This window comes from Osmia lignaria, chromosome 2, assembly GCF_051020975.1.
Source record: "Osmia lignaria lignaria isolate PbOS001 chromosome 2, iyOsmLign1, whole genome shotgun sequence".
NCBI classification, from domain to species: domain Eukaryota; kingdom Metazoa; phylum Arthropoda; class Insecta; order Hymenoptera; family Megachilidae; genus Osmia; species Osmia lignaria.
This window is the reverse complement of record NC_135033.1, coordinates 7,621,595-7,634,095: the sequence shown is the minus strand read 5'-3', so window position 1 is coordinate 7,634,095 and position 12,501 is coordinate 7,621,595. Positions and strand designations below refer to the sequence as shown.

Genomic DNA, 12,501 nt, shown 5'->3' with positions numbered 1-12,501 from the left:
TTCTTTATACGAATAATTGAACCACGAGTCCTTTCATACGAGTGATAACGAGCCAGATAATTTCCTGGTGATTTTCGGTGATTTTCATTGACACCTCAATTAAGGCTGGCTCCCATTAGAGCAGCAGGGGTTCATTTAGAGAGAGAAGAGACACGACGTTAAAAGGAGTCGTGTCTTTTTTTCTTCAGCATCGAGGATGCTTCGACTTAAAGTGGTTACGCACAGACTATAAATATTCTTTAGCTGGACGTTGGGTTCTCGCGTTACAGCAGGACCACTGATTGAGCTAGATAGTCTAGGCTAGATTGCTCCAAATTTTAAATACTTCTTTTGCCGAATTTATAGATCAATCACTTCCTCGTAAAATTCGATATTTACAAAATTTTCTCTCAAAAATATCGAGCTCGGTTATTTTAACGTTCCTGAGTCGAACGAAATTATGAATCGTCTCTCGAAGTGAATTGTTTAAACTTCTATATCGTCATTTTGAATTTTCGACCCGGAGCCGAAGAAATAATCGTCACGCGAATCGAAATTACGAATCGTCTCTCGAAGTGAATTGTTTAAACTCCTATATCGTCATTTTGAATTTTCGACCGGGAGCCGAAGAAATAATCGTCACGCGAGCGTATTATCCTGACACCGAATGGAGCAGCGCACAGTTTCGATATTCGGTCGTGAACGGGCATGCTTACATTTACATCTAGTCACTTTGACCTCCAGTCTAAGGCTGATTTCATGCCGATTTTGCAGATAAAAGAACAGTCAAGTTCTTTCGTCTCTTTACCCATTTTAGCCCATCCTACAAGATTATCATTCGAACGTCCGTCTAGACCGCCACTAGTCTTTAATCTCGAACATGCAGTTCTTCTTTTGCAAAAGAGATTTTGCATTTCAACATGTTTTATGATTATAATTATTGAACACTTTGATCTTTGAAAAAATCATGCAAGTTTAATGCCTCTTACAAAAATTGTATAGTCTTATTTCTAACAAATTATTCTGATTAATAGACATTATTTTTAACGAATGTGTATGGCTGTATAAATTGGCCATTACATCTGCGGCGGTCACAATGCTTTAAGTGTTGAAGCGAGCATTGCATCGGTGTTTTCGGTCGAAGGTTCGAATATAAATTGAGTAAACTTTTTATCGATTCGTTGATTTATCAGTTTTGTTAGAGAAACTTTCTGCGTTCTAAGGATGGGTTCACGCATCGGTCGGCTTGAATAATTCAAGACGCGACTGACAAGAGCAATTTTCTTACTTCCACATGGCGAATGAATAATTCTTAATTTAATAAAACACCGTCGCCTGATTCAGTCGAAGAATTTACTTTTTTTTTACGAAAGCGAACGCGTGTATTTTGTACTGTGCAATGAATAATCTCCATTATATTCTTTTTTTATCTTACAGCTATGATACTTTAATTTTAGATTTAAATATTCATTAGCTTTTAACATTTCGTTCCTTGTATGCAAAACGTAGGATAAAAATACCATAAGCAGTCTGTTAATATTCAAGTAACTGTTCTATTAAGCAATTCAAAGTTAACACAGACTACCTTTGCGGTCATCGGTCGTCGATGAATTTAATGTAAAATTGAAAAATGATATTTTTCAGAAGGCTTAAATTAAAAAGTTTAGTCCTCATTATTTCTGTTTCGTTGGATAAAGAGAAAAAACCAGATGAAAGTTTGGAATAAAGTAATTCTAGATCCATGAAAATGATTAAATTCAAACTTTATCGAAAAGATTCAATCTTCCGAATGCGTCAGGCCTGTTACGCAAGTCGAGATTTCCTGTCCCTGTTTACAGAAATTTATTACATCAACTAGGTCACTCGATAGACATCAAATGAGGTGAAAATGCGTGTAAATCTGCAAACACTATCGCTAAAGAATCGGTTATAGAAAAGTTCCTAAATGAAAATTCCTCCAATAAAAATAGATTACGTGTCAAATTCTTTAGATTTCGAATAATCAAGAGGCAGATTTTCATTAAGAGTATTCTCTAAGGTTCTTCGTCGAGGAACGGCGATGCAGGCGTGCAAGGTATATCCGTCGGTGCTTTCTTACTTCTTGTTCTCATGCTAACGTACACACGCCGTCTTTAATCCTGGAATAGATTTAGGAAGAGTCGAGCTATGCGACGAAGCTTTGCCAAGTCGCTTGGTACATGAATGAGTTGGTTGCATGCGCGTACACGTGCTCCGTTAATTTATAGCATCGCGACGAATGGAAATTGCGAATCCTACTGGATCCTCGTAGCGGAACATTTCGCTCGCTTCTGAACATTGCACTTCGACGATCTTAATTTTAAACATTTTACCGCATAATATCGAGCTAAATTGCAAATTACTGAATATGCATATTGGCAAAAATAGTCTGGTACCTCTTCAGTTGGTTCATAATTTTGTCTATCCGGATATCTCGAGTGAGTGAATCGATATCCCTGATTAGTAATCGAAGCTATCACCACTCCAGCGAGCGTTTGCTAATCTTAGGCGAGAACAGAGTCATTCAAGTTCGGTCATAGAATAGAATGGACAAGAATGGAAGCTTTGTCGTCTGTGTCGTAGAATGCAAGGAATTACGGTGTCTCTGCGAATGCAATGCAGAATGAAACTTTCGGGGTCGTTGAAATGCTCGGGGATTACCACTGTAAAATCTTACCCTCGCGAAATCTCTTTTCTCGTGGCAAAGCATTTTGCCCAAGAATTTCTCGATCGTCGGTTTCTGAATATGTACGTCGAATCGTAAAATAGATTTAACGGGAGAATTTGCCGTGAAAGATAACGGGTGAGCCAGTCTTTAGGAAAGTATCGTTTTATGTTTCAGAGGAGGAACCGCTGGAAAATAACAGGACGAACGGGAATCACTCGGCAGGTTCCCGAGGGAGTCCCGTGATCTCAAACACACGCGTAACACCACCGTCGGCGAGTTCAAACTCGAGCCATCTGACCACCCTTCACTCCACGCCGCACCTTCATCTTCCTCATCATCAACAGCAACAGCAACAACCGCAACAACAGCAATCCCAACCACCCCAGCAACACCAACATCACCATCACCACCATCATCAAAATAATCACAACAGCACGCATAATCCTTACGTGGAAAATCACAATTCGAATCACTCGCAGCAGAACGCTGGTAATCTCATCGTCGACGTTGAACCGAGCCACGACAATAAGAAGCATCGAAATGGGTAAGAAAGTTGGAACTTCTTTCTCAATCTTTATCATTAACACTAGAACAATGAAATTTATTCAAATGATGGATCATCTCTAATGACATTTTTTTTGTCTTCGATCATTTTACAGCTATAGCTTGACCCAGTTATAACATATATTATTTTTTCGTTTTTTTTTTTTTAAATTTATTTTTAATTTAAAAGTAGATGTACATTCGGTATCGGTTGTTCTAGTGTAAGGAGGGCTTTTGCGTTTTAGATCTAGAATCTAGATATTTTTTAGAAGATATTTCTTTCAATTGTAAGTGGTTTAGAAAAATGATTTATAACTATGGGACTTGAATTGATGCTTTTAATAAAATTTTTTAAATGATATAAAATTATACCAGCTACAAATGTTGAAACGATATGCCTTCTAAAATTCTTCTATGATATAATATTTAATTTATTAATGCTAGACAATAAATGATATCTATTATTTGTGATAAGAAAATTACAATCTACTTATATAGTTTATATCATATTTTACGTTCAGTACGAATATGAAATCTAATAAATTCAAGAATAACAGAATTAAGGGAGAATTCCGTAAGCAACAGGATATAAGAATTTACTTCTATTCAATTATCTTAACTATTCACTGTTTTCCATTTAAATCACGAAGAAACGAGGCTTGATTCAAGCTAAACAAGTCAGAAAATTGAGTTACCTCCTTATATTCCTGTTCATTATATTAACTACCGTGCTTCAGTCCTATTTTCCTTATTTCATTTATTGCGTTTCGTTTCAGACGGTCTTATAAGTCAAAGTTTATGTGGCGTGCAAAAATTTGTATGTTGAATTGGACAAATTAATCTATTAATAAAATATAAATTTAGTGCTATCTTTCTAATAAATACTGCCCCAGCGTTTTATTGCTGGTAATATTACATTTCGATAAGAATTGTTTTGATTTATCTTTAATTAAGCTTATATCGGGTCATTAAGAGGTAATAATTTAATTTTTTAAAATATTTTTTTTATTAGCTCCAAGTGGATTTGTACTACATTCAAATATTATTAACTATCAGAAATACGACTAATAACAAATTTAAATTTATATTTCAATTAAGATAGATTAAAATATGAATAATAATAATTATAATAAAAACAATAAGGATGTATCATTGAATGTAAAAAATGTATACATTTGATATACATTTTTGAGAAAAATAAAATTTCTTATTATTTAATTTGAAGGATAACACTGTTTGCTTGCTTAAACCCAACAATATTGCTCAAAAATAAAACTCGGTACTAAAAGGTAATAATTTTCAGATTATTTGATGCGTTAGTGATTAAGTAAATAAATGCATTTATAGAATGTTCCATAATTTTTTTCTTTTTTTTCTTCAATTTTGTATAATTCATGAGAATATAGCACTTTATTAACTTTGTTATTATATACAAATACAAAGAGATATAAATGCATCTATTCATACATAAAACTAGTTATAACCCGTTTTTGATTTTGATTTTTCAAAATCGAACCTGTACAATTTTGAAAAATTGCGGATCATAGAGAAAATGTTCCTTTTCCCAAAAAATTCTCTGTCGATTTTCCGTTTCGCTCTTTCTCTCTTTATCACGGACTCACTTGACCTTTTCCATCCACGGTACTATTTCCATCGCGCCGTCTCTATCTATATTTCTTACCGTTTCTTTTCTCCTCCGTCATCCCTCCTCTTCCTTCGCGTCGTTTCTCCGTCTTCCTTCTGCTGCCGATATGTCAGCCTGTTGCTTCGCGCGCTCTCCTTCTCCGTTTTCTCTCCTCTCTCTTTTCTCGGTGTTACGGGCGAACGTCGAGGCAGAGTCTGCTATCCATTCACGCGGTGCACGTGTCCAGGGTGAATGGCACGTGCACGGTGCGTCGCTCACCACGTCGCGTTCCCGTGCGAGAGCGAGACGCCTAATGACACCACTATCGCGTACGAATAACTACGCGATACTACGCGATTGACGCAATCAAAAGGGGTGCCGCCAGGGTGGTACTGGTCCACCCGAAACGCAATCTAACCCGTGCGAGCATTGTTACATCAAGCATTCATAAGAGCTCACATATTTTCATTTTTTCTGTTTCAGACCGTGCGTGATCCGATCGGGCACCAGAGAAGTGCACAACAAATTGGAGAAAAATCGAAGGGCGCATCTGAAGGAATGTTTCGAAATGTTGAAGAGGCAACTACCGTCGCAAGAGGAGAAGAAGTCTTCGAACCTCTCGATACTCCACGCTGCAATAAGGCACATACAGGTATGTCAAATAATAATTATTTCTCTGAATAAAATAATTCTCGAGTTAACACGATTTATAAACCAAGTAATAATAAACAACGCAAATAGAGTTTCTTTTGTATTTCAAATATAAGTCGTATCGTATTTTATCAACGACCTCTAAGCTCGTTTTTGTTCCATGTTAATTTTCATATCTTGTAGCTTTGACACCTTGCTCGTACGAGTTCAACTGTACTTGCAGTCGTTTTATCGTAATGTAGCTACAATTTGTACTATCTACAATGCGTAGTTTGTATACCGATTATGTTATTTATTTATGCATAACAACGGCAAGCAGACTGTACCCCCAGGATCAGGCTTACGCGTTAAACATTTTCGTATCGCAAAAAGTGCTAATTGCGTTTCTTATTATGAAACGGTTTCCAGTGTCACGGGTTGGCAGTTTGACCCAGCGTGAACTGGAATTTTCTGCAAGGTAATCGTACACTGTGATACCGTGTCACCTGAACATCCGAGTCACATAATCTACTTTCGATTCACGGTCAATGTACTTGTTGGTGTATCATATCGATCTACATGCATTTCTTTTTTTAAGAGTAATTGGACATTGGATTTTAATTTATTGTAATAACCTTTTGTACACCAGATACAGCTTTCAATTAATTTCCATTCTGTTAATCGCTTTGGTTAATGTATTGCGTCTCGCAAATTACGTATCAACGAATGATGTAACGCATCATGGTTGGTAAATACCAATTAGATAGCATCGGTACGGAAATAAATCGCGTTACTTTATCAATGGTCATTCTGCGTATAAACATCTGGTGTATTTCTAGAATTTTATTCGCATTTGCTCTCCTAGGCTTCTCCCTAGTCCTCGTGTTAATTACAAGCAATTAACGCGTCATTATTATAGATGTAGTGTGAACGCTGGTTTGTACTTTCTATTCCATCGCTTCAATTTTGGACGGGTTGTGAAATGTACATTACCTTCACGTGCGTCGACCAAGAGAATCGCGAGAATACGCGTCCCCGGGAAGGTCGTCTACACCTTCCTTTCCCTTCTTTCGTGATTCAACTCCAACTCTACCACCAGTTTTCGTCCCTTCCTCTGCGCTCTGTCACTCTTGTCCCTATATCCCATTACCTCTCTCTCTTCAACTCGCTCGCTTTCTCTATCTCTTTCTCCTTGCACCCTTTCGCTCGATCCGCGCATGTTTCTCTTTTTATTTACTCACTGCACGATCTGTTTGTTCCTTTCTCAAGGAGCACGCCATCCGCGTATCGTTTCCATCGTACGTGCAAAACCGGAGTATCATATTTCTTTTTCCTCCTTTCCTTTTTACCCTCTTCCTTCCTTTTTTCTTCTCCACCGTACACTTGCACTATATCATTTTACCCCTTTCGTGAGAATTACGAACTTTTTCCAGCTTTCTTTATCGTTTTTATTGTTTCTGGAGTCATTCTTCGTCCTTCGTGTATAGCATCCCCCCTCCTGCGCTTGCATCCCGCGTGTATCTTCCATCTCGTATTTTCCGTCTGCTGCATTTCATCTCCGTACCTATTCCCCTCGATTCTTATCCGTTCTTCTCCCCTCCTCCTCTGCTCACATTGTCCATGTACTCTACCGTCTCTCTCGGATCTCTTTCCTTCTCACTCTAGGTCATCTCCTTGCCTTTTCCCACCAGCTAAGACGTTCTCTTACCTCGTTCGTCTCGTTCGTTTTGTATTGTTCTGTTTCTATGCAGTTCGCGCTTGTGCGTTTGCGGCGCCTCTCCACGTAGAAGCTGTACCTATATCGGTTCCACGTGACTCTGCGGCCATCGGTGTCATGCCGCATGGCACGTACGGCACACGCTGCTATCCGAACTTTTATCGTCCGGCACCATTGTTGGCGACTTCTAAGTACTAAATGACGTTCTGCTTTGACATGTCGAAATTACACGTCAACCGTAAACAACCGATCAATTTTCTACCTTTTTATTACGCTACTGTAGGCCATCGGGTGTTCACAATTTATGGACTAAAATGAAATGTTACAAGAATTATTTAATACCAAGGATAGTATTATAATTTGTAGTTTTCCGTAAAACTACGCGATACGTAAATACACCGTACGATTACCAATGTAATAATAACTTGGTGAATAGTTGCCAGACTTTCGGGATTGTTGAGTAAGCTGCTGGATTATTTCGAAGCTTAGTACCGCTATTAAAGTTACTAAGTAACATTATCTTTGTTCCTTTGAATTCAAATGCTGAAACGGAATTAGTACATTCTATGGAAACGTTTTGTTAAATATTATATATTCCTGTATCAATGTGTCCTTTGCTAGAGTAACAGCTCAGCCGATAAGCGGGTATGAACAGAGACTGAAGTGTAATGTAATTATTAAGGCCTTAAGTGCCGTGATAACGGAATGTTCCCTTAACAGAGAACGGCCAATAAATATCGCGTAAAAGGGTACTCGAAAAGGTAGATGTTCCACGGACGAAGGCACGAATGAAGAAAAAAAAATAGTACCGATAACCTACTGTCGGTATGACGACATTTCGAGCACATTTGCTCTGGTTAAATTCGCGAAATATCTGCCGGATTCGTGTGCGCAAGAGAGCACGATAATGTTTCATGAAGTAAAACGATCTTCTTGGTGCGTACGACGTGGCAGATAGAGAAAATGTATAAAGCAATGAAAACGCTATTTACGTATACTCGGACGCGATATTGTACACGAATCCTGTTGGAGGCGGTTTACCCACGTGCTTGTAAACCGCGCGTGCGCCTATTCCTGCAACGGCCTTCGTCCTCCTTCCTCTTCGCCCCCTTCCAGCCGTCTCTGTCTCGTTTTAATCTTCTCCACCCTTCCTCCGTACGTCTGTCTATTTCTGTTTCTCTGTCTGTCTTTTTTCGCAATACACGCTCTCCCCCTTCTCTGGCATGCTTCCCCTCCTTATCTGGTTGGTATTAAGGTGCGTGCAGATTGTGCGAGCATATACCGATATACAGGGTGTCCACTCTAAGTCTGGACAGTTTTTTATTGCTTAATAATTAGAGACTAGTAAAGGTGTGCAAATTGGGCACCTTGTCTAATAAATATTTTTGTTATTAGTGCATTTATAAAAAAATGCCAAAGGAGAAAATGCCTCGAAGAACACTGCATCCGCAGGTCCCATTTTATTACATCCTTGTCTTTGCCGATCTCTGACTCTCCCTCTATTGCTCCTTCTCTTCCTCAAGGTATGCTTCTGTCATTTCCCCCGTCTGTTTATCTCTTTGTGTAAGTGACGATCCCAGTCATCTCTTTTCTGTCTGCGTTCCTCTTGGCACTCGATCGTGTTACCTCTCCTCTTCCCTTCCGACCACTCCACCACGTGTACTTACATCTGTGTGTGTCGGTGCGATGGCACTCATTGTCACGTGCGTTTCTGTACGAACATTTTTCCTGATATCGAACGGAACGTTTATTACGGTTTTTTTTTATAGAAAGACGTCATTTTAACAATCTCGGAGTCGCACGTGTAAAATTGAAATTGTCGTTTTTGCATATTTTCGCGCATGTTCCCCTTTTACCATTACCTTCATTGATGTCAGGCAAACAGGACGATGGCTCTGGGCTCTGCACTTAAATATTTTTGCATTTTCTAAAAATTAAATAAATTATAATCCTGACTGCTGTCACGCCTTCTTTTTGTTTGACATTATACACTAATGACAGTAGCCATTATCAAAAGGGTTAAATAAATGTTCAAGGATTTTTTCTAAAATTTAAACTTTGGGGTTGTAACGAAAAATAAATTTTTAACTCAAAAGCGGAAATTCCCTCTGACTTAAGAAAATTGCTTATCATTCGAAATTCAAGATGGAGTTTGACATATTGGTATCACATTTAATCGCACTTGACGTAAATCGAGCTGACAAAAATACGCGCAAGGTGCATATTTTAACAGATTTCACTTGCACGTAAGAATTTCGACCTTGCATATCTTTCTTTTATTATTTTCGAAACGTGTGCATCGTTTTACTGGGCGCCGGTGTGATGTTCGTTGTCACGTGCACGTTCCTTCACGCATGTTCATGCTGACGTCAAGTGCAAGACTTATCGTATTTCGAGGGAGAGGTGTCCTGAATTTGCAGGAGTATCATGTGACGTTCGTGTTAAAGTATTCTCGAAAGTGAACCGATAACAGTTATGTACATGTATCGGCTTTCCCTAATTTTTCTCACTCATCCAATCAGCGCTTTTCGAAAGGATCTAGTAATCTAGAAATCTAGGGGACACTAGGAGTTTAATAAATGTGATCCTTTGTTTCAAATTTATAAGATAAATATTCTTACATATTGTTAATGATTGTACGATAGAAAACGAAGATTTTGATAAATTCATGATATAGTAGCTATTAATTTCGAGCAAATATATATATCGTTTTATCAGTTGAAACGTATTTATACTCTCTCATTGGTGTATAATCAGAATCTGTCTATACACGTGCTTATATAATGTCACTTGTATCATCATCGTGTCGATGAATGTTCTAAGTTAAATCTCTGTCGAAAATGGTGAAAATTATGAACCCCTTTTGTTATCGATCATTTCGTTTCTTGTTTCTGTTATAGACGTTAAAAAAGAAGGAACGAGATTACGAACATGAAATGGAAAGGCTTGCCAGGGAAAAAATCGCTGCTCAACAGAGATTATTAGCATTAAAAAAGGAACTCGCGGCTACTTGGGATCACATTGATTTTAATACTCTTTTACCGGAACAGAATTCAGCTGCCGACATAACAGCGACGAAGAGTGGTAAATTTTACTATTATATTATATAAAGTTATTAAAAAAATTTCTTTTATAATATAAAAAAAAATGACGGTAATCCTCGGACGATGAATTTTATGGAACCGATGCTAATGAGGGATACAAGGTCAATTTGATCCATAATTAAAACGTAATTATATGTATTTGAATTCGAAGACTAAATTTTGAATTAACTGTTCCAATAGGCGCAATTGTTAGAGAAATAATAAGCGAAGGGGTTAATTGCATTCTTCAAAATAAAATTACTATTTTAATTTTATTAATAATGTCATTAAAAAAAAACATCCTATATACATCATAAATTATGTATTAATTGAATTGTCCATATTCAAGTTTCCGAAAACATGGACGTTGATGTAATTGGACTCGCTCGGGGTGGCACGAGGTACAGTAGTACCAGTAGTCTGAGCAGTGCAGCCACAGCCAGTTCACCGCAAACTCTTCAAACCACCAGCACGACTTCCAATATTCACAATCAAGTTGCAACCGCGGCAGTTGTTTGTCAGACGCAGGGCATGAACCTTGCGCAAAGTTCCAGGGACAGTCCACCTGCGAGTACGAGCCCTGGAACGCCCGTACCTAGCATTCCTACTCCGGCACAGGTAAATTCAAATAAACTTTGTACGTACGATTGGGCCCTCGTATCCGCGGACCTGTGTGACATCCCCCTAGCTATTATACTTTTACAATTATAGTGTCATATTTCGTTAACACGTTCGACCCCCACTTGGGTAAATCTACTCGTACCAGAAAGACAGTAATCTTTAATAAATTCGATCGCACAACAATATCGAATTCAATTGATATCACAGCTTTGAGAAATAACACGAGTTTCTGAGTGCAACATCAATCATGCCGCTTCTCAATGGTTTAATTTACAACTTCGTCTTATCTTCACTCAGCTGCACCTGTTACCTCAGGCTTGAATTTGTTAAGCGGAGATTACTTTATTTTTTTAAAATTGCTTTGGTTCAGTTGGTTAAACACACAAATCGTAATCCAAAGGTCCCGAGTTCAAATCCCTATTCTGAAAAATTTACCGTGAGCCATTTTTCTGTATTCGAATAGGGTTGTTAACGGTTGTGCACCGACATGCCCGTTGGGCACAACGTGTGTTTTAGCGTTGTGTGTGAACCGGTGCAAAATTAAATACGCATTTGTAAAGAGTAAGCTGTTTACGAATGAGTGTAAATGGCATTCGAAAATGCGTATATATTATTTTTTTAGAGATTCGTGTTTGGTTACTGCATATGAAATATCGTTTATTATAGTTCACAGGAGAGAATGACATATTGCATTCTTGTTGCAGGAGAAAGTAAACACATCACCGACCGGTATAGTGCAGCAGCCTCATCAGCTGCACCTACCTATCAGTGCTCAGATGTTGAACACGAGTCAAGGGTTGGCGACGATCGTTCCTACCCTTCAGCACATTGGTCCGAGTTTGAGAGTGATACCAGGCGATACGAGGCAGCTACTGGTCGCTCACACAGCCGGCAATAACGAGTCCAGGCCTCTGACGTTAGCCGTGCAAAATTCTTCGGATCAATCGAGGCCGCTGATTGCTGTGCAATCGAACACTGGAAGTGAGCCAAGGCCCGTAGCGCTGGTCGTTCACTCGTCCACGGCCAACGACAACAGGGTAACGTTCGTGCATTCTAATCTGTCCAACAACGACAGGCCGTTGGCCCTAGCCGTGCAATCGTCCGCCAATGACGTCAGGCCAGTTACATTTGTGCATTCGGCAAACGAGGGAAGGCCGTTAGTTCTCGCCACGCATTCTCCTGCACTGAATGTGACGAGTGAGTAAATCCTATAATGTCGTACAAGTGTCTTATTATCCCTACAACACGAATGTCGCCTCGACTTAAACTCTCTGTTCCCCATGCTTTCCATGACAAGTAGAAATTTGTTTATATATAAATTATCGCAGCTTCCTAAAACCTGCTGTCTTCTCACATTCGACGCTTCATTTTAACTAAGGAATGTCTAAGTGATCGTACATAGTAAGTTCTTCGATATAACTGTTATTGTGTTAATTGTGTTATAGATGCTCAAACAAGGATAAGAGCAGGGGATTCACAGACCACGCATAAAATGGTCGGTGGTGTGACACTGGTAGGCGGAAACGGATCGGAGCTTACTAGACTTCCTGGTGGCGCAGAGTTAAACATACTCCCCGCAAATGGTACACTTTACATTGAATATTATCTATCTTATACG

General features: G+C 38.8%; 1 protein-coding gene across 8 annotated transcripts in view; it reads left to right on the top strand.

Moving 5' to 3' along the window:
* Nucleotides 1-12,501, top strand: part of LOC117607109 (uncharacterized) — a 29,522-nt gene that overhangs the window by 11,572 nt on the left and 5,449 nt on the right. For all 8 annotated transcript variants that reach the window (XM_034330387.2, XM_034330384.2, XM_034330382.2 and 5 more), the window contains 6 exons: nt 2,840-3,209; nt 5,316-5,484; nt 10,080-10,263; nt 10,612-10,880; nt 11,588-12,080; nt 12,329-12,466. In XM_034330387.2, coding sequence (XP_034186278.1) covers nt 2,840-3,209; nt 5,316-5,484; nt 10,080-10,263; nt 10,612-10,880; nt 11,588-12,080; nt 12,329-12,466 — 1,623 coding nt within the window. The remainder of the gene's footprint in view (nt 1-2,839; nt 3,210-5,315; nt 5,485-10,079; nt 10,264-10,611; nt 10,881-11,587; nt 12,081-12,328; nt 12,467-12,501) is intronic.